The 27,841-nt window shown below is 38.1% G+C and overlaps 1 protein-coding gene and 1 long non-coding RNA gene across 2 annotated transcripts; both read left to right on the forward strand.

Annotated features, from left to right (window-relative positions):
- The first annotated feature begins 533 nt into the window (after positions 1-533).
- On the forward strand, positions 534-24,894 carry LOC146455130 (actin-related protein 3). Its single transcript, XM_085094793.1, has 16 exons — positions 534-717; positions 3,568-3,623; positions 3,922-3,996; positions 4,740-4,789; positions 10,279-10,320; positions 11,850-11,918; positions 14,326-14,371; positions 14,539-14,588; positions 18,168-18,275; positions 18,926-19,069; positions 19,494-19,604; positions 20,299-20,361; positions 21,142-21,234; positions 22,328-22,453; positions 22,726-22,809; positions 23,996-24,894. Exons 1-16 carry the CDS (start codon positions 674-676, stop codon positions 24,089-24,091), a joined length of 1,257 nt encoding a protein of 418 aa, XP_084950919.1. The 5' UTR covers positions 534-673; the 3' UTR covers positions 24,092-24,894.
- LOC146455131 (uncharacterized) lies at positions 6,687-7,897 on the forward strand. Its single transcript, XR_014859118.1, has 2 exons — positions 6,687-7,632; positions 7,665-7,897. It is a non-coding gene; the product is annotated as an uncharacterized LOC146455131 (long non-coding RNA).
- Positions 24,895-27,841: the final 2,947 nt, after the last annotated feature.

The raw sequence follows: 27,841 nt of genomic DNA on the forward strand, positions 1-27,841 counted from the left end.
TAACTCTTGTCACAACTGAAAAAAATATCTGTCACAGGGTTCACACAGTCTCAAATTTTTGAAAAAGTATGGAAGTCTGCTAGCTATTTTTCTAGGCCTGGAAATCATGAATAAACATATGGAGAGAACGATGTCTGGAAAACAAATATGGAAAAAAGTCTGGAGTTTTTCCATTGAAACAAGTGCTTACATGTATTAAATTTCTAACTGAATCTTTGTCAGCGAGTGGGATTTCTTTTAAATTTCATTTTAGCCAAAATGTTCAATCATAGAAACAGGAACTCTGTATACCCCCCTGACATTATTATCTTTTGCGTGCTTTGAATCATAACCTTTCCGGAAAAATAAATATTAAACGGTCAGCACAAAGTCTTGAATGTTTTGCATACAACAATGAGTATGGGGAAAGTCAGGCTCTTTCTTGATGTACCAGAATGTATGATACATCCTTGAGAACGTGAATTCCCGTGCCTACCCCTACTGAAGTTTATTTCCGCACCACACCTCCGAATTCTCCCATGATGCAATTGGACGTTCAGTGGGCAGGTCGCCATCTTGGTTGGAGTGCAAGGCTTCCGCCCGAAATTTTTCTTACAATTTGTCTATTTTCGTAAAACTATCTAACTTTTTTAGAAAACAACGTTGTAGCCTACAAGGGAAAAATAGCTAGAATATGACCGGACGGCAGCCTGCGTGTGTCATTGACAATGGAACGGGGTAAGTGAAATGAAAGCAAGACGAGTTCAAAGGGATCGAGGGATCTTGTAGCATGCAAATGTAAACTGCTCAAGCTAAACTGAAACGTCTATTTTCGATAGTTCTTGTCCTTTGCTTATCTTGGCTTTGTCTTCTAATTCTCGTATTATTATTCGAAAGTCGCAGAGTCGGACGTTATATATGTTAAAATTAACCCTCTTTATTCCTACCAGGTGCAAATTGTGGCATTTTAGAAGCTTGATTCATCCTTAAATATTATTTAGACAAGCATAAAGCTTTGCAAAATGCCACAAGCTTAATGCAAGAGTTAATTTTTTAAAGTACATCGATTTCTGTCTTCGGCAAAAAGGTTTTACAAAATAAGGCACCATTTTCAAACGTTTAATGGTAGTACTTGTCTGAGTATGCATTCGATATCTCATGATTCTGTGATACGTTTTGTTCCTGTTTACTAGAAAAAGATTAAGGTATAAAACCTTGGCCTGTTTCAACTACATGAAATTTAGTTTGACTTCAGTTAAGTGTTGCATAATGGCAGTTTTTCACGACAGTGTAATTGTGTGAAAATCAGATGGAAAATGGTGAAAACAGTGTTTCCTACAAGTATGTAATTTACTCAAAAAATTGAAGAAAAGCTTGCCCATAAACCTGTTGGCCAACTGCCAGTAAACAGTCAGGCGACAAGTGGCCGACAGTCAGCCAATAGACGGCTGATAAACAGCCAACAAACAGCAGCTGGCCAACAGTTTAAGCTGATAATCAGTACATACTAATGATAGAATTACAATATTTGAGTCTTATTCTTCAATTGGGTTTCATAAAACATGACACAAGCCTAGCTTATCAAACATAAATGACACTCATATATAGTCTTCTCAGTTGAATTTATGTGTTATACTTGCCAAGAGTGTCACTGATCAGTGTTTATATGTAACAACTCTGTAATGAGGAAGCCTTATTCTATAAGCCCTATGGTTTTTCGTAAGGCTTCCTCACCACTTTCTCTGTAATATATATTATTTGTACTCTTGTTTTAATTAATTTTTTGTAACATGTGTGGTGGAACTGTAAAAGCTGTGTCTCAAGCCGGGGCGACAAATAGGCCTTATCACGGTTTTCGACGCCATTTTGACGGGTAGGCAAACAGGCTTGAAATAACAGTGTTTGTATGGAAATCCAATGTCAAATAATTTTCATAAAACACCGCTTCTGAAAAATTCATGAATTGGAAACTTTTGGTACTAGGAAAAGGATTTTAAGAACAAAATTGGAGGGATGTAGCTGTGACAGAAAGCGTCCAGTCATGTTTTGAAATTTCCATACATTTGTCTGTATAGCGAACCAGCCGTGAACTGCTACTAAAAATAGTTTGCGGGAAAAAATACAGGGAAATGTATGGAAAGTTCAAAACACGACTGGACGCTTTCTGGCACAGCTAGATCCCTCCAATTTTTTTCATAAAATCCTTTCCCTAGTTCCAAAAGTTTCCAATTCATGAATTTTTCAGAAGCGCTGTTTTGTGAAAATTATTTGACATCAGATTCCCATACAAACACTGTTATTTCAGATGTGCTTGCCTACCCGTCAAAATGGCGTCGAAAACCGTGATAAGGCCTATTGAGGCTTTGTGAGACTACAAGATCAGCATTCTTTTCTGCAAGTCTGGATGTTGTTTGCCTTGCAAAAGGAATGGACACTCTGGAATGGCTTTGTGAAAAAAATCAGAATGCTCAACTTGTAACATCAACACCCCTTTAAGTGCTTTTTCATCACTTGCTATTTATGCAGAAGTTGCTGTTTATGCATAAGACCATGTCTATGCAGGGATGTAGCTCAGAAAAACCTCAGTAGGCTCATTAATAAACCTAGCCAGCTCTTTTGCAGTGTGAACCTTTAAAATTAGCCTCAAGTATTTGAATTCTGTTGAAATTTCAGCCAGTGATAAGATCTCTTTCAGATAGTGAAATTCACGGGTAGCTGGTTCTTAGCGACATCCCTGTGTTTGTGCTTTAGGAATGTTGCTATTTGGACATTTGGGCCAACATAAATTACTACTGAACCCACTCTATTGCCTGGCCAAAATGTTATATCAAATGTTTGTATTCTGTACTGCTGTAGTTGATCTTAATTCTTTGGGGCTCACAGGATTGGCTGAAAAATCAATAGCAGAGCAGTGAACAAACAACAGAAATAAAAATAATAATAATAATAATAATAATAATAATAATAATAATAATAATAATAACAACTTTATTATTGTGTCACAAAAGGAATGTAGCTGAGGGGAGAAGTCCCCTCTACTAATAGTGGACACCTATCTAAATAGCCTATTTTAACTCTAGCTAAAAAAGAAAGGACTATAATATATTGAAATTTACATCGTAAACCATATTAAAATATTAAAAATTTCATACATCAATTGTAAAAACTCATGTAAATGACAGTCATTCTTGGCATAGGTTGCAGCCTCGACAGTTACTGACATTTGCAGCTAGGGCAGTAAGGTCCTGATTACGTATGACTCTTTTAAATTGCTTTAGAGGGGGTTGATATCTCATTCTATACAGAAACAATGGACCTTAGCCATGAATCAATAGAAATGCGTAATATGCAGACCATTACAATGTCTTTTTTTGTGCTTGCGTCGCTAGTGAAAACCAAGCTTAAAGGATTCATTATAGAACAAAGACAGACATTTGAGAGTCACAGATGGAAACCAGAAGTTAAATGTTCAGGCTTCATAATCTTCTTGTGGCTGCTTCTTGCTAAGAGCTGGAAATTTGTTTCATTATGTCAATAGAGCTGCGTAATAATTATACAGATTCTTACAATGTCTTTTTGTTCCTCTAGGTATACAAAAATGGGTTTCGCAGGAAACACTGAACCTCAATATATCTTACCTACAGGTAAGACAAAAATGTTAACACATATTTAATGTATAATATAATAATATAATAATAATATTGTCTTAAAAAATAAGGTAAGTGCCCAAACTTCAAGACCTTTATTATTAGCTATCCCCAGTTTTTCAACTGAAAATTCAGCAGTTGGGATTAGGGGGAGAGGGGGCAAGTGGGAGATAAACAGATAAAATCTAAAAGTCGGCCCAGATCTTGGTGTCGGAAAAGGTGGTGATAGCTGGGTATTAATAAATTAATGATTTTATATGCCAGGTACATTAATTTTTTGTTTTAATCTTCACAGCTATTGGAATAAAGGAATCAGCAAAGGTTGGCGATCAAGCACAAAGGAGATCTGCTAAAGGCATTGATGACTTAGGTAAATGTGTGTACATAACTAACCAGCAGCAATTAGAGAGAATAACAAGGACACTGTTGAGGCTTTAAAGGTTTTTGATCAGTTTGTTTTTGCGGCGTCTCAACCTCTCTATCTTTTTATTAAATCAAAACTTAAAAAATGCATCTTTAAAAACTGTTGAACCTGGTGTAACGTCTTTTATCAATGTGATAGTTAATGTAATGTTGCATGTTTATAACTTGTTTTAATTACTGGTAGTAATGTAATTGGGGGAGGGGGCTAATATTATAAGCGTTGTGGTTTCTTCTTAGGGCTCTTGCCGCTTTCTGTATCTTTTAATTTCTCTTTTGTTAATGTATAGTTCTCTATCTTTTTTTTTTTAATCAAACCTTAAAAATCGCATCTTTAAAAACTGTGGAACCTGGTGTAACGTCTTTTATCAATTCGATAGTTAATGTAATGTTGCATGTTTATAACTTGTTTTAATTACTGTTAGTAATGTAATGGGGGGAGGGGGCAAATATTATAAGCCTTGTGGTTTCTTCTTAGGGCTCTTGCCGCTTTCTGTATCTTTTAATTTCTCTTTTGTTAATGTATAGTTTCTTTCTTTTGTGTGTGGCAAATAAATTTCAATTTGAAGTAGGTGATACTTTTAAATTAAAAGATAATTGCTGAAAATAATTTTGTTGTGTTAAAATGAATGTTCAGGTAGACTGTACTAGATTCTTAATCAATGAAAACTTTATTTCTGTTGTTAATGATAGATTTTTTCATTGGTGATGAGGCAATCGACAGAGCTGGCTATGCAACAAAGGTAATGTGAAGATGAGATGTTTTTTGATGTGCCATTTTTTGGTTGTCCTAAAAATCCCACTTTAGGTTTGTTTCTTCCATGCATGCATTGACTGATGTGAAGACTACAGTTAATTAGAAAATTAGTATTTAGGAATAAGTCACTTTATTAATTAAAAGTGTCACTGTATTTAGAGCAGAGCACTAATTGGGACACTCTCCATATCAAATTGGAATTTGGAAATGTTGGTTTTTGAGGAAAGGGAAAAACTAGAATACGGAGAAAAACCGCTCAGAGCAAGGACGAGATCCAAGACAAACTTAATCTATGGAGGGGAATATTGGACAAAAATGTGATTGGATCGTACCGTATTGCTTTGTATTCGGTGATGCTATGAATCTACCAGTACGGTACTATGTCGTACCCGGTAGGATGTTATATCGAAACAGCGATGGTATTATATCGTACCCAGTAACACAATTAATCCTTCGACATGCTATTTTATCGTACCCGATGATGATATGTCGTACCCAGTGATGCTATATCGTACCCTTATGTCGTACCCGGTGATGCAATGTCGTACCCGGTGATTCAATGTCGTACCCGGTGATTCAATGTCGTATCCAGTTGTGATGCACCATCGTAGATACCGGCAAACATTATGGTCAGCGGGTTTATTTTGCTTAGAAAGATCACGTGATATTTTCGTAGGCGGCCATATTTTTTTCTAATTTTGGCGAGAAGTCGGTAGAACAAGCAAATTTTGATTTATCACCAAAATATGGAAGGTCAACATCAGTCACCCTTTCAGCTGGTTAGCGTAAACATCAGAGCAGTGTTGAGTGATGTTATAAATAAGTTAGAAAGTGCAGAGTATAGCAACAACATCGACTTTGCAAGAAACAAGATTGACTGGGTTTGCGCTCTGCTGTTGAGGGTAGGGGGAGCTTTAGAAGACTCACTTCTTAGGAGTTTGCTTGAAGCAGCACGAATGCTATCGACAATTGACAAAGGTAGCAACGATGGTTTAACAGACTCACCTCCAGCGGTAAAAACAGGTTGCAAGGGAAGACCAAGATTCGATATTCCCAGTGAATGGCTGGAGTATTTACTTCAGAATGGGTTCAAGGTAACTGATATAGCTGAAATGCTCTGTGTAAGTGTGAAAACAGTTTATAGAAGGCTTGAAGAAAATGGGATGTCTGTTCGTAATACATATGCTAGTATTACAGATGAAGAGTTGGATGATATTATCAAAAGTGTCTTGCATGATTTTCCTAATTCTGGCTACAAAAGCATGCGAGGTCAATCTTTTTAAGTCGGATATTAAACGTATTCGCAACCAAGCAGAACAAGGCATCATAAGAGCTCTGACTAGCTTTCTCGAACGTCAAATTCAACTGGCCCGAGTTGTTCAAAGGCTGGATAACTTTATCCGCTGGATAAGGCACTCTTCAGCGTCAAAAATATACTTCACGTTAAATGTTGTCCAAGGTTTTCGTACTCTCCCCAATTAAGCTGAGGTCAGAGTGTTCATATTCGCTTTTGCACGAGGAAATACTGAAATCTTTGCACAGATTGAAACTGTCGGATTGTGACTTATCCGCTGGATAAAGTTATCCGGCATTTGGACAACTGGGGCCTTAAGCATAGAATCGCTTTACAGTCAACCCAGGCCACGCGTGAACAGTATTTCTAAGAATGAAATGAACATTCGAATTTCTCTTTGTAATGTCCGCGTTTGAATGGAATGTTGGACATTTCTCTGGAAATCGTTCCGAAAAAGACGCATTAACTGAAAAAAAGATTCAAAATACTTGGGAAACAATTGTTATTCTTGAAATGTTCAATTTTGCAATGTAAAGAAAAATTCTTAGCTTTATACCGTCAATAAGCTAGGGAAATTTATACGACTCTGAAATCTCGTTGGCGATTTTCAAAACTGACATGTAAATTTCAAAACTCCGTTCAAATTTCGAAAATATCGTTCACGCGTGACCTGGGTTGACTGTAAAGCGTCAGAAACGGCCCATAGCTCTAAGAGACACGAAAGTGGTCCACCGTACGGTCAGTATAAAATGCAGACTGCAGATTGCAGACTGGGTATAAAATGCAGACTAGGTATAAAATGCAGACTGCAGACTACAGACTGGGTATAAAATGCAGACTGAGACCAAAACCACCTCTTCGTCAAATACAGGATACATTTTGAATTTTTTCAACTTAACTTACGCTAGTGTCATACAATCGTCTTTCGAGATCATTTCCCATGAAATTGACGTTATGATATTCTTTTCGAAAAGCGTCAACCTTGAAATAAACAACCCCAAAGAATGACGTAATCAATAACGCGGACACATGACCTTTACTTCGCACGTGGTTGACCTTTTCACCGCTTTGCGTCAACATGACATTGGCGACATCGGTAAGTGGCAGTCAGGGTGGCAGTAAAATAACGTTTTTTGAATAAAATATGTGTTCATGTATTGCTAGAATACAATTTGTCTTTGACAAACTTCGTTAATATTTAAACAAACTAGTTAAAATCTGTCGATGTCAAATTGCTTGCCCCCTCGGAAATCAAGTCTGTTTCCCTCATTATAATAATTATGAAAACCGTCATGGGCGTAATTGTTTACGAACTAATGCAAAGCGATTTTAAAAGCTCGATTCTTCTTTGTGAAGAAATGGCCTCAGGAAATGAAAGCTACCAAATTGAGATAAAGAAAACAAACTGTTGAGAAATGGGTCAAAAATATTAGGTCATTTTTGTGGGAGATGATCTCGGAAATGTGATTGCGTGACACTAGGTTAAGTTGAAAAAATTCAAAATGTATCCTGTATTTGACGAAGAGGCGGTTTTGGTCTCAGTCTGCATTTTATACCCAGTCTATAGTCTGCAGTCTGCATTTTATACCCAGTCTGCAGTCTGCATTTTATACTGACCGGTCCACCGTAATACTGATGGAAATAAGAACAGATCAGAAATAGCCAGTCGGCGAACAGTGACACCAATGTAACAACAAACAATGTAACTAAGATAGCCGAGAACATCCAGAATAAGTTCAAAGAATTCAACAATCAGCTGTCAAAATTTCAGGAGTTTTTTAATAAAGACAGGAAACAGTATACCTGTCTGTTATCTGAATCCCCTAATACTAACGAGGGAAAAAGGGTCACAAACAATCCAAGTGTAGCAAACAAAAAACGCAAAGAACGTAAAAAGTTCAAACGCAAAGCACAAAAACACGAGACTTTTGAGGCCAACAAAAAACAGTAAAAAGCTCTCCAATATAGAACTCACAAGCGACCAAGTAAACCTCGTGGCGAAACGACTTAAATTCATTCCAACATCCGTGACAAATGATAATCTAATTAGACGCCAACTCTTGCAAGACTTAAATGACTTTGCAAGAAGAATGCGCCTCCAATACGTATTCCACGGGAAAAACGAAGAACCTCATCCTTTCCACGTTAAGTCTAACTGGGAACCACCAGTACAACCATCGGTTGCTTTGGAGAGTTATCTTGAAAGGGTTACATTTCAACTAGCGAAAGCAGTCGCTTTCGCCAATATTTTTATGGGCAAAGTCGAAACAGAACTCCTTAACCGAAGCGCATTCAAACCGGTCGTTTGGAAACGATATATTGGCGATATGTTCTCCCTCTGGGATATCAGCAGAGAGGAGTTATATCAGTTCATTGAACAAGCCAACAATCACCACCCCCGGGGGGGTACTCCCCTATATAAGGTATATAGGTATGTGCCGCCCCAAAGGGTATGGTTTTTGAGCCGTTTTGGTCTGAAAACGGGTATAGATTTTGACAATTACGGTCTGAAATCGGGTCGGGTTTTTGGGGCCGGGAACATTTACGAAAGCTTACAAACATATTTTTCTTCTCAGTACGTAACTGGAACGACTAACTGATAGCGAGAAAAAGAAATACATAAACTGTGTCATTCCAGCTTACTTATACTCCTTGCGTCAACACTGATGCATAATTATTGCTTAATCACCGTAAAGCCATGTCTGAAAACGGGTATGAATTTTAGAGGTCAGGTCTGAAAACGGGTGTGGAAAATGGCATATTTAGGTCTGAAATAAGGTCGGGATTTGAAGACCCGGGCGGCACACCCCCACCAAGAATTCCGAGGAGTACCCCCCCCCCCCCCCCAGGTCACCACCCTACCATCAAATTCACGGCTGAAATTTCTGAAATTACATTCCTGGGCACTGTGGTTTATAAAGGCAACAGATTCATTACCGAATCAGTGCTCGATGTACGCACTCACTACAAAGCTACTGAGACATTCCAGTACACACATTTCTCCTCGTGTCACCCACCAGGAGTAAAAAGAGGTTTCATCGAAGGAGAGGCCCTCAGACTTCTCCGGACAAACCCAACGAAAGCAACATTTGAAGAAAAAAATCAAACATTTCGAATCACGAGTTATCGAGAGGGGCTATCCAAAAAATCTAGTGCAGAGAACTCTCTCAGAAGTGATTTTCAGTTGAGAATAGAAAACAGGCCCTTCAACAAAAACCAAGAGAATCTTGCCCAGTTTGTCACGCAATACCACCCATCAGTTACTAAGTTGAAACAAATACTAATGGCAAACTGGCATTTAATAGAACGATAACCATTGCTCAGAGAAATTTACAAGGAACCTCCTCTAATTTCATACAAAAGAGGTAGGTCTCTCAAGGATACACTCGTGAGAGCAAAACTCTAAAAACGGTTAAAACACGCACGTGAGAGTAGCGCAGGCCTGTCACTATTTATAAAATATTGTTCATGTTCGCCGCTGGTGGATCCAGTCACCAAGTTTTCTAGTTCTTGTAATGCATTCCTGGCATTTCGCAAAATTTCCGTCGTTCTGGAGAGAACATTTTTCTCGGAAGTTTGCTCCGACATTTTTCAAAAGCTCTGACAAAACTATGGAGGAGCAGACGACGCGAAGAGCTAGTCATATCACGTGACGTCAACTTCCCGCCTTTTCTCGTAAACAAAAAAAACCCGCTGACAATGCTGTTCGCCCGCATCCAGACGTTTTACGATATGGCATCACCGGGTACGACATTGAATCACCGGGTACGACATTGCATCACCAGGTACGACATAAGGGTACGATATAGCATCACTGGGTACGACATATCATCATCGGGTACGATATAATAGCATGTCGAAGGATTAATTGTGTTACTAGGTACGATATAATACCATCGCTGTTTCGATATAACATCCTACCGGGTACGACATAGTACCGTACTGGTAGATTCATGGCATCACCAAATACAAAGCAATACGGTACGATCCAATCACATTTTTGTCCAATATTCCCCTCCATATTAATCGACATGTGACGCCAGGCCCGGGAACTGAACCCAAGCCACATTGGTGGGAGGCAAGTGCTCTCACCACTGTGCTATCCCTACTCCCCAAAGAAAGTACTTGGCATAGCTTTGCTGTTCAAGACGATCTCTACATTGTCTTTTTTTTTTTTCCAGTGGCCAATAAGGCATGCTATTGTGGAAGACTGGGATCTAATGGTATGTTTGTACTACTGTATTTCTTGTTTGTCTCTTTTTAGTTATTTGTTTATACACTAATTACATGTATGGCAGACTTGATCAAAATATCACAGAACCAAAAAAGTCATATCATAGTGTTGAAACTGCAAACTTGACCAAACTGTGACAAAACCAAAGCGCTAAAATTTTTAGGCAGATATGGTACTCAGGGTTCTTGTTAGGATTTGTAAAAGGAGGTAATAAATTTGCACTAGCAGGTGGATGCCATCTTGTTAATGTCTCCTAAGGAAATATGGGAACAAGATGGCTACAGGAAGAATGGAAATTAACCAAACATGGTACAACTTGAAGTCAGAAAATGCTCAAACCAACAGCAATTTCTTTTCAGGCAATGGATTTCAATGTGATATCAGGGTCCGAAATTAACTTTTTAAGGCAGGCGCCAACTGGCGACTGAAATGTTTTTTTCAGTCGCCATATGGAAAAATGTGGTCCCCAAAAAGTGTCAATAAAAATTTTCCTTCGCAGTGAAACACAAACCAAAACTTTTGGTCGCCAGATGGAAAATTCTGGTCGCCAATTTTTCTTTTAAGAATCAGAAGGAAGAGAACGCGTTTGGGATCGCAATGCCATATTTCCGCTAATGGATAAGATTTTAAAAATACAAACACGCTGATTATTTATACACCTACCACTGAAAAACCACGACGAACGCTACGCAAACGATTCGAATGCCAGCTGTATACGCAGTTTCGTGCGACTGATGTTTCATGTCAACTTTATACCTTCTCTTGTCTCTAACTTTTGGAGAAGAAATGTACCCGACTGAAAAACTGCCGTTTGCTTCTTTGCTCTATGTTTAAAACGATCTTTCCTTTCGCGTTCTGTCAAGACGATCGACGGATCGCCATGTTTCTCGCACCAGGCCACAACCTTGCAGCATTTCTCGTTGTAAAAACATGGCGGCAAAGCTTCGCACTGGTCGTAGCTGTGCAACGTTGCGGTAGATTTATAATAACAGGAAAATCGGTTTATACTTCTAAATCAGCGGAAAGGTAAAAAGTAACTGACCAATTGGCGGGCGGCTTTGAATTTTATTTTAATCAATTTCACCGAAAATAAAAGTTATTGTTTGTATAATGATGATCGTCGCATGAAATAGTTAAACAGTTGTGAAATTGTGGTCGCCAGTGCAAAATTTTTAGTCGCATTGGCGACCAGAAAAGCGCAATTTCGGACCTTGGATATTATCTGCTGGATGTTTTTTACATTTATCTATGGAACGGAAATCCCCAAAATTTTGGAAACATTTTTTCACAATAGCCGGTTAGGGGAATAGACAGTAAAAATACCTGGTTACCGGTTCCTAACGAGAACCCTGAGTACTTGAACAACTCAAAGGGATTCATCTACATTTAGTATGTTACATACAATTTCTAGTACTCAATAAACTTGATATTTTGCCACCTTCTTTATTGCAAAATAGCACTGGTTTTCTGTGATTCTGTAACTTAACAGTTTTATCGTTGATTTTGTCTCTTCCACAGGAGCGCTTTTGGGAACAGTGTATATTTAAATACCTGCGTGCAGAACCAGAAGACCACTACTTTCTTCTTGTAAGTAAATTAGGATGAAGTAAAAGGGCTGAGTGTTAAAAGGCCTTGTGTACATTTTTCATTCTCTTGTTACCGACTGTCAAGTTCATTAATTTTATTGCATTGGGTTTTTCCAGAAAAAATCCACACACCCCCAACGGATGAGGTAGTTTTTTAACCCCCGCTCTCACCTGGATTTCCTGAAGCACAAGACCCCCCCTCCTCTCTGGATTTCCAAAACAAAAGACCCCCTTCCCGCCTGGATTTCCGGAAAAAAAATATTAGGCTTAAATTTAATTTATTTCTAATAGAAAATACGCACAATCACGTCTAGAAGATGTTCTTTTATAATTTCTAAAGCTTCGGCTAATATTAAAAACTCTATCGTGTGGAACTAAAAAAAAAAAGAGCAACAATGTGAAAAAGCGAACGAGTTCATCCTTTGTGCCCAATGGACAATACCCATGGAATCTTAAACTTGCACTCGGAAAACGCACTGGCTGCTTGTTCAACTGTGTTACAGACGATGGGACTACAGAGAGGTTACCACTGTATATGTTGCAGGAACCCGTCCAAGAACTTCCTCCTTCTCTTGCTTTCGCAATAACTTACATTTCCAAAAGTTTTTTCGAGGTACAGATGGCTACAAGTTCCTCTTGAATATTTTCGACGAAGAGGGAATGTTTGGACCAAAATTTTTTGGAATTATCTTCTTCAGCTAATAACTCTGCATCCTTGCTTGCACCAATAAAAAATTCTTCTGCCTGACGTGGTGGAATCCATGCTAAGAATGCAATGGTGGACCAAACAATTACACAACGGTGGCGCGCTGGGCCTGGTACTAATAGAAATGTGTCAGCTGTTGCAAACTCTTCGTTGCAACAATGTTGAGACGGCTCGTTCTTTAGCATCTTGTTGTTCGCGTTTTCTGCTATAAAAGGACCTGCGAACGAACTTAGATTATCATTTATTTTAGGTGAGAAATATGTGAACAAAATATTTCTACTATTTTCAGGGTCTGAGAGCGCTGAAGTGTCACCAAACTAAACGATCAAATCGCGTGAACTATCGGCCGAAATGACCCCTGCAGAAGACATTTTTAAGTTCAATCCCCACTCCCGCCTGGATTTCCAGAGTCTTTGACCCTCCCGCGAGAATTTCCAGAATCCCATCCGTCGGGGAGGTGTGAAGATTTTTTCTGGAACAATCCATTGTTAGTTGTGCTCCGAACTTTCTTCAGATAAGTACAGATCTATGATGATGATGATCTGGAATGAACGGGCAACAGACATGTCCATTTTACATTATTTTTGCTGGGAAATACATGTAGGACCAGACTTCAGCTTATGAAGGAGCTGACGACTGCTGCTATCAGTCCATAAGTGAATGAAAGAACTTGAGATAGACACCAGGGCCCGGTTGTTCGAAAGCTGATTAACGCTAATCCACGATTAAAAGTTAATCGAGGTTTTCATCACCCTTATTAAGCTAAAGGTAAAGAAAAGTCTAAGTCAATACTGAAGGACAAAAATGGTTTGGAAGAATCTTTATTGATTAGTAATTAAACTCAAATCACAGTTCACATTAATCCAGGATTAGCTTAATTGGGCTTCGAATAACTCGGCCCAGGGGTGGTCACTTCCAGAGATTTGTTACATCCCTAGTGTTTCTCTTATGTCCCACAAGAGTGATCAGTGAAAGTGCATGAGATGAGGTCTACGGGCCTATGTCTCCTGTCATCTGTTTACCTTGCTCCCGACACTGGTTAGAGTACAGTGGTTTTCAAACTAGAATTGTTATAAAATGATAGATGCCTTGTTAGGGGAATGGCATACAACTGCGCAGTTTATGACAAGGTGATGTGGTGAGAATGATATTGTCATCGACATAGGTAAAAAATATGGAAAAAATATCTAAAAATGAAGGCCTTGTTGGGGAATTTAAAGCTTTTTTCAAATCTCTTAATGTGTCTGAAGTGACAAAATATACGAAAGCCTCAAAATTATTCTTGCAAAATTTGAATTGACCAACAAAAATTAGAGAGAAGAAGGTCATTTATGTAAGTTCAGGGTTTGTACGGGTCATGGAAAACCTGGAAAGTCATGGAATTTTAGAATTTCATTTTCCAGGCCTGGAAAGTCATGAAATTTAGGTGTGGGTCATGGAAAATGATGTTTATAGAAAAGTGCAAGATAAATGGGGTTGGTTCAAGCGAAGAAAATAGTTCATCTAAAAAAAATGTACCCAAAATGAAAGATGATTTCCAAGAAAATGGTCAAATTTAGGTCATGGAAAACTTGGAGAAGTCAAGGAAACGGTCATGGAAAGTCATGGAATTTCAAAAGCTGAAAAGAGTACGAACCGTGAAGTTTGTTACTTAAATATTGCATTTGAATAATAGTAACTGTTGAATTGATTTTATTTTTAGACTGAACCACCTCTAAACACACCTGAAAACAGAGAATACACGGCAGGTAAGCTGACCATTATGTGCAGGAGTGGTTTTCTCAAGGAATTGAAATTCTCACAGCCCAGATACCGACAGAAGTATTTCTGGAAATCTATTATGGTTGTGTTGTACAAATTACTCAGTGATAAATTACTAACCCTGCCATGTTTTTGCTTTTAATTTTTATTTTAGAAATTATGTTTGAGTCGTTCAATATCCCAGGCTTATATATTGCTGTGCAGGTGAGAGCTGGTTATAGTTTGTTAGTTTTGGTATGTACAGTCAACTTTCACCTTGGGGGCACCTCGCTATAATGGACACCCCGATAATATGGACAGCACCTAAATCCCCAGCAAAAATAAATTACAGATGTTTGACTGAAATTAATTTCCACTACAGTCAACTCTCACCTTGCTGACACCTCGCTGATACCCTGATAATAAGGACAGCAGCTCAATCCCCGCAAAACTATAATACAGGTGTTTGACTGAAATAAATTCCTGCTATTACTGACTCTCGCCGTTAAGGACACTAACTCGCAGCGCCAAGGGTGTCCGCAATAAAGGGAGTTGGCTGTAGATAACTCCACTTTATTACAACATGATTTCATACACTCATAGCCTAACTTGGGAACCATTTTCAAGTAGGTATCCTGGATGGAGGCATTTTGTAAGTAACAAAATCGAACCAATGTAATTTTCATTTTCCTCAGTCTGAGATTAATTACAAGTTATTATCTAGAATATGTAAGCAGGGCTCGAAATTAGCACTTGTAAACTCGCGAAATGCGAGTGGTTTTTCGAAGTTGCGAGTCTAAAAAATATCCTCTAGCAAACATTTGCGAGTACCGGTATTTTTCCAGTAGAATGTCGATTAAAAAATTAACGCTGTTGGAGAATTTTGTGGCAAAAAACTACGAAAACATTCAGAATTACGCGAAAGAATGCAGGTTTCAGGTCAGTCACTGGTCAGCGGTTTTATGTAGAACCTATGCTCAATTTAGCTGCGTGTGGCCCTGCACGTGTGTGTTCTATGGGCGTTCTACATGGGTGAGCACAGAGATTGATATTTGTAAGGTTTTCAGCTTTTGTTTGAAGAAATGTCTAAAATAACTGCATTTTTTAAGAGGCCTTTGACCTCGTTGACACACGCGACCGACAATGACAACATCTCACCCGAAAATGCCGAGCCACCAATCAAGAAAGCTTCGAAGTCGGGATCGAGAGAGAACACTGCCTATTTGAAAACAGTTCTTCATTGGAAAAAAGACTTAACTATTGATCTTGGGTACAAGTTATCTGAACTAGAAGGGCAGAGTATAAATATGGTGTGAAACGTGTCGAAACAAGCTGATTATCGCCCAAGGGCTGCAGTAAATAGGTGGTGGATGTCAGGACAGCGGCAAAGGAGACCATAAAATTGACACTTTGATACACTTTTTTCAATTTATTTTTACTTCTCAGGTAGCTAAAATCTTTACACTGATTTAGCCCTCAAAGGGAAAATGGCTGCATTGAAAAGTTGCTTGTTAGGTTCCTTCTTTTGCTAGTAAAAAATAATCTTACTAGCAAAACTTTGCTAGTAGACAAAAAAGTTACATTCGAGCCCTGATGTAAGGAACCTAAAAAAATTTTAAACCAGATGGAAATTTAAACTACACCATTAGCAGGTTGCATGAAATAAAGTTGTATCACACATAAATTTCAGTGATCCTCATGAATTATCATAGTGCCATATAATCTTTACAGTATTTTATCTTAGTTCTTAGTTTATTACACTCCTGAATAGCTTTCGTTTGCTAAAACCAGAACCTTAAAAACAATTACTTCAGTAATAGTTTATTGATTCTTGACATTAATCTTACTAGAAATGTGCCCTGCCTGCAGTTAGCAAGAGCTAGTCGAGGCGAGCAGTGGTTACAAGTAATTTTTACAGAACAAGAGATACAGTAATCAAATAATCCCTAAACAAACCAACATATAAATACTAAAATGGGTCAAAATAATCATTGCAGGCACTGAAAATGAGCTGGAATAGCAGATTGTGTGGTTCCAGAAAATATCCATACCCCTCCCACGGAAGACATTTTTATTTTAACCCCCCCACCCCCTCGGAATTTCCGTTCCAGAGGGTTTATGATGACCCCCCCACCCCTCCGGAATTTCCCGGTTTTTAGAACCCACTTCCATGAAACCCTCGGAAGCTCAAAATCCATTTAGACTAAGAAAATTGACTACTCACACTATTACGATCAATTTTTTTATTATTGAAGCAACGTCGACAACTCTAGTTCAGCTATTTACAACACTGCGCTATTTTACTTGTTTATCCTTTTGTTTAAACTATATCCGGAAAAAATTGGATAGAACTCTAAAATGGTCAGTTTTTTTTTCGTCAAAAAACACGGTCGTATTCTTTGTTGTTGCGTAGTTTACGTCTATAACTTTCTCGAACGCTTAAGAAATTATCTCTATCACGTTACAACTTTTCTTTTTCACCTAAAATTACAACGGCCTTGCAAATTCCATTTTCGTAATGACCTCTGCAGAAAAACGTTTGCTTATTAAATACCGCGAAGAAACCGCTATGAATATAAGTTGCACAAGGAATATACGATGCTGGGTTTTTTATTTATCAAGTAGAATTTGAAGAACTTTGAAAACCCAGTCGAAAACTGGCTGCATGCACAAGAATTAATATTATAAGCCGCCTTTGAGAACAGTTTCTAAAGGTTCTCCCTTCAAAACTTCAAAATTAATTAGTCCGGCCGTGGCAATTGCGTCTCGGCACTTAATACAAATAGTTCTCTCTGCACCGAGTTCGTGAATGAAATGAATTCGAGAAAGAAAAAAGTTTGTGTTTTTGACGTTTTGTGTCACGTTTTTATCAAATAAACGTCGCTGTTTCACGTCCCATGGGATTCAATCTTGAACAAAATTTGCATACATCGAAAAAGTTGTGCATTTGATTCAGTGACTGCAATGTACATCAATATTCACTGGATGGAAAGATCTCTGCAGAATCTTTTCTCTTTCTTCCAGATATCTTTTTTGTGAAAGATTGCATTGAAGAAATTACACGTTTTGTGGCCGCAGAAAAATAATTTTCCGTGGGAAATAAATAAATAAGCGCGCCTGCAGGCCCGTTGTACATTTCGCCGTGTCAGAAATAGATCTAACCTGTGGAAATGCGAAAGGCCATGCTCCTCAAAAAGTCGCTTTGTACAGAAACCTTTTAATCTCACTCATTTGATGCTACAATACAAGTAAAGAGGGCTTTTATTTATTTCAAACCTCAATTTTCAAACGATTGTGAAGCTCGGCATGATATGAGGCTGATTGATCGCGCCGCGAAGTCGAACTTCAAAGAAAAAAAACCTGTCACGCCGCCGTTACTTTCGCTTATCAGAAGGATTAACCAGACAACACTTCTACCAAAATGACTTTTGCCAGAATGATTCATCGTTTTCACTGCTTTTGTTTCAAAACAACGTACGTAAATTTGTTTTTGTGCTTCAGATCGATCGTGTGTTTTGTACATGGTTCGTGACCCTTTGGAAAACTAGTTCCCCACGAAACCCCCCTACCTCTCAGAAATTACTGCCCTTTAACCCCCCCTCCCCCTCGGAATTTCCAATGGTCTTCCGTGGGGGGGGTATGGATATTTTCTGGAACCACACATTTAAAAATAGATGCCAAGGTGGCAAGCACTGCCTCATGTGGTGATTAGTTCTAGGTCTTCGGTGGGAAAGTGTCGACTGAACACCTTGGATCCTTGTCGTAATTTAAGTGTAATTAAATCTGTGTTAACTTTGTTTCCAGGCTGTCCTTGCCCTGGCAGCATCTTGGACATCTCGTCAAGTTGGAGAGAGGACACTCACTGGGACAGTTATTGATTCAGGGGATGGTGTAACTCATGTCATTCCAGTAGTAAGTGTTCAATAATATTCCTTTTGCCCTTTATTTGATTTCTCTTCATCTTCTTATGATCATAAGAATCTTAAATTGCCTATGAAGTAAAAAAAAAACGTATGCTTCTTTGAAAGGAATTTCAAAGAGAACAATTATGAATAATTTGTTAGAAAATAGAAAAATTTGAATAATTATTTTCTCTCGTTCCAGAGATATTAAAGGTTTTGTTTAAATATTGATGACATCACAAATCATTTCAGTACAAAGATAAATCACAAAATCAAGAAATATTGGAGTGATGCTGCTCAAACTTGGCACCAGTAATGTATGCCAGATATTTGAAAGACCTTTTAAATAAGCATTCGTTAATTTTTAGAAATACGTAAATGCTACAATGTTGTCAGAGTAAATTTGATTGTTACAGTTCAAATACTAGGTAAGCATGCGCACGCTCAGGTGGTTGATCGAAACATTTCAATGTTTGACCGAAACATGTCTTGCAAACTCAAAAAAGTTGTCAATTTTTCCTGAATAGTATATCTCTTGCAGAATATTTTTATTTTGCTGGCTTATTTTCTGAAATAATAATATTGATCTACAGCCTGTAGATTGAGTTAAAATTGATTTGCCACATACTAATTGTATTTCCTGCATATTTATTTTTTCAGGCTGAAGGTTATGTCATTGGTAGTTGTATAAAGCACATCCCAATTGCTGGTCGTGACATCACCTTCTTTGTGCAACAGCTGCTTCGTGAACGCGAGACTGGAATCCCACCTGAACAGTCCATGGAAACTGCAAAGACAATCAAGGTAAGATATTAGAGAGATTAGGGAACTGGTCATAACAAGTTTGTTTGAAGAGGACCAACCTTGTATTGGGTAGGGGGAGTATTGAAGACACCACCAATCCCATGAACATTACCAACAAAATTTTATTGGCTTTAAAATTTGAGTTGTCACGGAAACAATTCAGCTAGCAAGAGTAAGCATCTCTTATGTAAAATTCAAGATTGTTTACGGCTGGATCAAGAGTGCTACCCTGACACCAAGGTAGAAAGCTTTATGCTAAAAGCTGTCATAAGCTACCTGCTCTTGTTACGACCACTTTTTCCAGTTCCCAAGGTGGTCGCTTACAAGAGCTTCAACCATATAAGTGTTAACAAATAGTGCCTCAGTAATATGTTGTGCTCAAAATATGCACTGACATTGAGTTGTATTCCAAACTGTGCTAAAGGAACGCTGGGGTTACATCTGTCCAGACATTGCTAAAGAGTTTGCCAAGTATGACAGTCAACCGGAGAAGTGGATAAAGGAGTATAAAAGTGTAAATGCCATTACCAAAAAGGTACTGAACACTAACCCTAGGTAATCAGTTTACTTGTTAAACTGCCTAGATGAACTAAAACTTTTTTCCTGCTTTTGAAGCTTGTTGTCTTCTGATTACAAAATGACATTTTTTGCCCTCCAAAGAACCTCAAAATTCACTAAATCTTGTCCCGTGGACTGGGAAGGGGTCTTTGCTCAGGACAATGCTGATGACATAGCAAATACCTCGAAGAGTTGTTTACTTCTCACTTCTGAAGTATTTCCTATGTCACAGCTTTGTAATACTATTGTTTTGGCTGCACGCAAGATGAAGACACTTTAAGGCGCCAAATTCAAGACTTCTGGTTTAGACTTAAATTTAGAATTAAGACACTATTTCCAACACTTAACCATCAATTTGTTGTCAGAGTGGAGGTTCCCTTTAACTATCTTAAAAAGTGACCTTCGCCCTGTCCTTTGAAAGTAACTGGTGAACTATACAAGGAAAAGCTAAACAGAGTAGCTGCCTGCAAGTGATAACATAGCAGATGATGATTTTTCACTGGAAGCCAGCTGCCCCTGACATCCCTGCTTACAAGAAATCTGTGATGTTTTATTCTTTCATACATACACAGCACACTGACAATTCTACCTAATTTTTTTTTCACAGCAGTTTTGTGTTGTTCATTATTGTGGTCGCAGATAGTCATGCGTTTATAAATTTCTCTCTGCAGCCTTTTTCAATTGATGTTGGTTATGAGCGGTTTTTGGGCCCAGAAATTTTCTTCCACCCAGAGGTAAGGATAATATCAGACCTATGCAGGGCTCGAGACTAACGTTTTAGCTCTCTAGCCCATTGGCTAGAAACAGATCTGATTTCACAAGCCCAATTAATCAACTTGTACTAGCCACAGTATCACTAATCTTATTTGTTTTGTGAAAAGAAGAGAGAGGGAGATCAGACATTTTTTTTTTTTTAGTTGTTTAAAGCGAATGATGCATGGTTCAACATCGTTCAACTTTTGTTGATCAACAAATGTTGAACATTGTTGCGACTTGTTGACTTGTTGTGGCAACTTGTTGAATGGAATAGAGCCAAGCTCTATTTTCGTTCAACAACTTTCAACATGTTGTACGGCATATTTCAACGTTCAACATCACGATACACCGTTCAACATTTGTTGCTCAACAAATGTCGAACCATGTATCATTGGCTAAATAATTAAGGAAAAAATTTCCCACATCTATAAAGGTTTTTTCACTGTTTACAAATTGCATTATTTGTGATTGAAATTTCAAGCTGAACTTAATAGAAAAAGGTGTAACTCTAGGTATGCAGGACAAAAAGCATCTCATCTTTTTTTTCTGTCCAACACTTCAGTGCTTAATGATTTTTACTAGCCAAAATGGCTTGTGAAAGTGCAAAACCTGCTAGCCAAAACAGGATTTTTACCAGTCTGTGACTTGTTGGCTAGACCGTTAGTATCGAGCCCTGACTATGCACAGTTGTTGATGCTGGTTCAATTAAGGGCTGGAGGTGACTCCTTTTTCATAACTGAATATTCTTTTCTGTTTAGTTCTCTAATCCAGATTTCACCACCCCTCTGTCTGAGGTTGTAGACAATGTCATCCAAAACTGCCCTATTGATGTTCGTAGACCTCTTTACAAGGTGGGTGATCAATGTTGTTATTTTCGTTATTACATCATTAGGGAGCTTAAGCAGCGACGACAGCAACGGCAACGAAAGCATTACCTGGAAACATAACTTTATTTCATTTGTTTTACTTCGCGATTATTTCAACTCGCTCAACTTCTACAGAAATGGCGAACTATCCAGGAACCAAATTGGCAGGAGTGGCGTTCAAGTCAAGAAAGAAAAGAAATTTTCACCGTCGTGTGTTCGCGTTCTCCACAAAACCTTGAATTTGGTCATTAAGTATTCAGAGCATAACACAAGAATCTCTTTGCTCTTACATCTATAAAGAAATGATAAAAGATAAAAATAAAAAATAAAAAATTAAAAATATGTAATAAGAAAATTCAAAGTTCAATAAATTACGAAAAGCAATTATTAAAAGAAACGTTTAAACTAAGCTTTTAAAACTTGTCAAAGAGCTAGCCAAACGATTTTTGCTGGGCATCCGGTTCTCTAGCTTCAGTGCAGCTACTCGGAAGGCTATATCTATCTCTAGTTCTGTCTTTGTTGGTGGATAACGAGCAGGTTTTGAGTTGTTTGTTTGTATGTCAGGTTTGTAGTCGACTTGATGTTCTTTGATGTAGTCGGGTACCTGGTTATGTAGAGCTTTATACGTGATTAAGTAATTAATTAATTACATCTTTTCTATGCTATTGGTAATTTATTCTGTGTGGCAAGATAATAAAAATAAAAATAAAAATAATTAAAAAATTAACAAGATTTTTGTCTTATGGTGTGAGGGTTATTGATTTTGAAGTAATATATGAAACACGAGGAAGAGTGTTTCCTCCGATTTCCAAACACCGAGAAGTAGGTTGGAAAAACGAGGCGCAGCCGAGTTTTTTTTAACCAACTTCGGGGTGTTTGGAAAAAGGAGAAAACACTCTTTCGAGTGTTTGATATAGCTTCTCAAACTATTGATAATTCTTGGAGAAATTCCAAGCAAAAGCTCACAAAATTTTATGGTAATTAAGATCACATTTCTAAACCTCCTTCACGGTCGTGATTTGCTTTGTTTTGGCTTGATGAATTATTAATGAGTTTGAGAATTCTGTTTCTTTGTCAGAACATTGTCCTGTCTGGTGGTTCAACTATGTTCCGTGACTTTGGTCGCCGTCTGCAGCGTGACATCAAGCGTGCTGTGGATGCTCGCTTAAAACTCAGTGAACAGCTTAGTGCAGGACGCATCAAGGTAATGAGCAGATTTTTTCATTTACAATAAACAGTCCTTGAAGTTGCGAACGTTGTGTCCTTGAAAATGTGCCCTCTTGTTCAGAAATGTAATTTTAGGATCTTACTTTCAATTCAATTCAATTTTATTTACACTTATTACAACGAAATACAATATGTTTAATGTTTATCTCATGTCAAGTTCTACTCTTTGAAACTCCAAACCAAACTTTTCAATTCTGTTTAGTTGTGATCGGAGACCATGATCATCAGTGTTTCACGTCTTTGTTTCAGCCTAAACCAATTGACACCAATGTCATCACACATCACATGCAGCGGTATGCTGTATGGTTTGGAGGAAGCATGTTGGCTTCTACGGTATGTCTTCAAGTTTGTTCTTAGGTAGCTGGTTGGCTTAATTTAAGAACAGAGGGAAGGTTATTTGTACCTCGCCAGATAACTATAGCCGCTATTTAAATGTGCCGTATCTTATTCTACAAAGTATTAACACATCATCATCATCATCATCATCATCATCATCATCATCATCATCATCATCATCGTCAACGTCATCGTCATCGTCATCATCATCATCATCATCGTGAAATGTGATAAACCGAAGTAGTCATGCATATTATCATGGTCCTAACTTGTGGCAAAATGCCTGCAGTGACATCTTACATTTGGAATAAGTGGACAAACGGCCATCCATGAACCAAATAAATTGTGAATGGTATCCGTACACTAGAATAGTCTTCTTAAAAGAAAATTGGGCCACTATTTTTTTTTTCTTACTGCCAATGATGTACACACCACAGGGGTTAAATAGGCCAAATTTTCACAATATACGACAACAGAAGCACTATCGTCGTCAGATGATTATTATGTGTGCTTTGGATTTTTGAAGTGTTAATAAAAATAGATGTCACTGTCCCTTCGATGGTTTTAAGCCTGGTTTTCACTAGCGAGGCAAGCACAAGCATAAGAGCTTTATGTCAAGTGAAAACGAACGCGACACAAGTACAAGAAAAGGGAAAAATTTTGATCCTTGTGCTTATGCTTGGGTCGAGGCCGTTTTCACGGTGAAATAAGCATTCCTATGCTTGCAGGGTTCGTGCTACTCCTTGAAGTCCTTGAAAAGCCCTGGAATTTAATTTTAGATTTCAAGGGCGCTTGAAAAACCCTTGAAAGGAAGAATTTTTTTGCTGAAAGTGCTCGAAAACAATGAAAACTACTTGAATTTTTGTTCGGATGGGAAAGAATGTAGGATTGTATCAAAGTAATTCAGGGATTGAGTGCAGATTTCAAAATCAGGGACAGATTATTGATTAATAAAACCATTTCGAAACATAGGACAAGACAAAGTGAACTTGCTTTCAACACTCCTTGAAAACTCAGTTTTTAGTGCTTGAATACGCCTTGAATTTTATGTCCAAAAACCAGCACGGACTATGGCTTACGTCTGTGCTTGCGTCGCTACTGAAAACCAGGCTATAGCATCTAACCAGTATGTAACCTATATTATTTTGATATTGTTCTAATATTGATGCTGATTTCCTTGCAGCCTGAATTCTACACAGTTTGCCACACCAAAGCAGACTATGATGAACATGGCCCCAGCATTTGTCGCCATAATCCTGTATTTGGTACTATGTCTTGAAGAGAAAACAATCGCCTTAGGAATTTACCGTGTTCTTTTTGTGCCTTTGATCTTTGGAAGTAAATAAGCTAATCTTCTGTTGTTGTAGCTCATGCTTCTTTTCTTGTAACTATAGTCTTCAGATTCGTTGGTCAGCGGCTGGTTACCCTGGAGATCAGCTGATGGCAAAATCATCCGTAGGCTCGAAACAGAAAAGCAACGATAACATTTTTTTTTTGTCAGCAGTGTAAATTAAATGAGCATTACTGTTAGAAATTGTAAAGTGTATTGATAAAAGAAAACGGTAGTGTTTAGTTTTAAAGGAAATTGTGTGTAAATCAGTTTTCCAGACAATCAATTGGCTATAAAAGGTTGAAAACACGGTGAATTGGCAACGTGATTGAAATCTTGCTTTGTGCGTCACTTCACACAGTTTTCGTCAGTTTTTTTTTTTTTTGGAGAAGAAAGTCAACTCCACCTCTCTCGTTAGTCCGAGGGAAAGAATGAGTGAGATTGGAGTTAATTTTCTCCCTTCCTCATTTGAGAAATCGTCCTTTTGTTGTGTAAAAACATTTCCCTAGAAGAGATAAATGGCATAATTTAACGTGATTATATAACGGCGACTATCGGCTTGTTCCCACAAGATATTGGCATTCTCGTGTGAACAGGCTCAGCTGGTATTTAGCAGACTGAATGTGATGATTGGAATTTGTAATTGTTATTATCATTTTACGTTTTATCAACCTTTGCACATTTTGAAGTTCTCTATAGATTATGTAACGAAACTGATATATTTTGTCAAATAAAATTTCTTTATAAAAGAATCGACGTGGTTTAATGTTTGTGTACAGTCCAGATTCTTGTTCTTGTTGTCACTGAAAAGCCATGCAGGTTTGGCAACCCAGCGCAGGTCATGCAACGCTTCACCCCTTGCAGGTCACGCAACGCACCTCTCTCAACGCATGTTATCTATCACAGGTCATGCAACGCACCTCTCCCAACACATCCTCTAACACAGGTCACCCAATGTAGACTATCCAACGTAAGTTGGCATGTCAAAACTCGCTATCTCTTGCGACTCCGTTTGGCTTGGGCGTCGTTTTGTGCAACTTCAGTGTCGCAACTGTGTTTCAATGACAATTGCCAAAAGCCTACTATAGCCAAATTTAGCAATTTTTTCTCTGTTTACAATTTGGGTCATCCACCACCTCTCAGAAGGAAGCACGCAATTGGCTCTTAAAATTACGTAACAGGTCGTGGTAGCAATTTCTAACCTGCGGTCACACCCAATGTTAGCAGGCTCTCTATTGGTCGTTCCCCGCGGGAATGTGTAAACAAACGAAGCGAAAGTGGAGCCCGATCGCAAGGTGAACAACGCCCCTAGCCCTGAAAAACAGTAGAGATAGTGTAAATAATGGATCATTGAATACATAGGTGGCAGTACAAAAATGGCAAGCGTAACGATTGAGGCAAAGTAACCTGTGCGCATGCGTCTCGTTATTTCTCTCTTTTGCCAAGAAAGTGCCGCTTGCGCAGATGAACGACAAATCTGCAACGCACTTTTCAATGCTTGCTTAGTGTAACATATGGTAATGTTTCCAGACACTAGTGCAACGATGATTTGTACCACCAGTTGATTAAATTGTTCGGAGAATCAGATCTTGGTATTGAGGCTTAATAACTGAAGATTGCATGATAGGTTTTATGGCCACGCCACATCAAAACCACCTTAATTTCACGGCTCCCAATGTCGGCACCTCAGAAAAGAGAGTAATTTCAACAATATACTCGAGAGCTAAACACTTTTCACGGGAAAACTGATAGAAAGTGTCGGAGAAAAGTACAGGGTGTCAAACGAGTCCTATATTCCTATAAAATCCTATAAAATCCTATTTTTTCAGACTTGTCCTATAAAGTACTATAAATTGAGGAAAAATCCTATATTTTTCCTATATTTTAAGCCTTCTTTCAAAAAATATTCAAGAAATATTTAAAAAATTACATTGGCGTTTAAAATCCACAATTCAGGAGATTTTCATGCCACAAAAGAATTTATGGATGCTTTAGCTGACCTGAAAGCATACGAGTGTATCCAGAACAGTGACTTGTGTTCAAAGTGGCTTTTATTTGGCCTAACGTTGTAATTCAAAGTGTTATTGTCAGCAAATCCGTTTCCTTGCTACTGACCTGCATTCACAGAAGTGTCGGTATACTGAGTTTTGGACTCGAACCTGTTGATATTGTCAACCATTGTTCAACTGTAAGGAATGTAAGATTGCCCTTGTTATTAATCTTGCATGCCAAGTAACTTATTGTCAGTTAGATGACGTTATGACCCCAGAAAAAATTGATTGCCATTTTTTACTTTTTGAAGTAAATGATGGACTAACGATAAGTTTGAAAGACATTTTTTAAAAAACCGAAAAAGCGGCTTTCTTTTGTTGGCTTTCAATTTTGGCAACATATTAAATGAACGGTATATTTGGAGAGTCTATATAAAATAAAGAACCTTACGTTGGGCCCATAAGTTACTGCCGGATTAGTCCTATATTTTTGCAGTTTTGGTGGGTTTTGTCCAATATTTCCAGGACGTTGAATCCTATATTCCTATATTTTTGGACCCCCTAAAGCGCTTGACACCCTGAAAGTACATTTCTCTTACTAACCTAGTTCGAGGTCCGTCCTGAAGTTACGGATCCTTGTTTTTCCCCGTTGATAAAACTCGGTCCGTAACTTACAGTACGGACCTAGCACTCCGTTAGTAAGATATTTATTATATCTCTGAGGTTGATCGGCCGCGCGGGAAAGGGACAACTTTCAAATGTAGCGGGCCGTACAGTGAAATACGGCCCGCAAAATTGACCAATCACACCACGCGTACTGACTGACAGATATAATAAGCAGTAGTTTTCACCTGGTTTTCATTCACAGACTGCATAGACTCAAGAGTTCGAACTAAGTTCATGATTCCAGGGTCTGCTCTAAGAGGGAAAGAGATCATTAATTTCCAGTTAACTGCACATATCAATTCGACTTCTTTAACTTCATCCTTTCGTTTTAATATATTTCCATCAAAATTTCATCTTAGTAAACTACACGAAAAGTGCGTTTGGGGAATATTTTCAGCTTTAGAAGTCCCCAAATCTTCTGAGATTGTTTTGTGCAAAAATGCTGTTACATACATACATACATACATACATACATACATACATACTTACTTACATACATACATACATACATACATACATACATACATACATACATACATACATACATACATACATACAACCTTTATTTATACGCGATAAAAATGTCAAAGCTAACAAGCTTGTGGAGTCGTGTACTAGTAAAGGCCTGGCTAAACTAGGCAACATTGTTGCAGAAACATTGTTTCTTGTTATGTTTTCGTGGTGGCTAAATTAGCGGGAAGCAAACAAAATGTTTTGCTGTCGCGCATGCCCATAATAATAAACTGACTTTGTTGCTAGGAAACATTTTTAATGAGCAGCACTGGAAACTAGTCAACATTGCTTTCATGGTGGCTATACTGGGAAACATATGTTTCGGAAGCAAAATTTGTGTCCCGGTAGCAAAAATGTTTTTGACCTAAGGCAAAAACATTTTCTTGTTTCCGAGCAGCAAAGTTTGTTTCTGCAACATATGTTTCCCGCGCGGCTAAATTGGGAAACATTTACCTCCGCAACAGTGTTTCCGCAACAATGTTTCCTAGTTTAGCCAGGCTTTAAGATACATAACAAAACTACAGTTAAT

Source organism: Pavona decussata, unplaced genomic scaffold (assembly GCF_977016875.1).
Source record: "Pavona decussata unplaced genomic scaffold, jaPavDecu1.1 SCAFFOLD_286, whole genome shotgun sequence".
NCBI classification, from domain to species: Eukaryota; Metazoa; Cnidaria; class Anthozoa; order Scleractinia; family Agariciidae; genus Pavona; species Pavona decussata.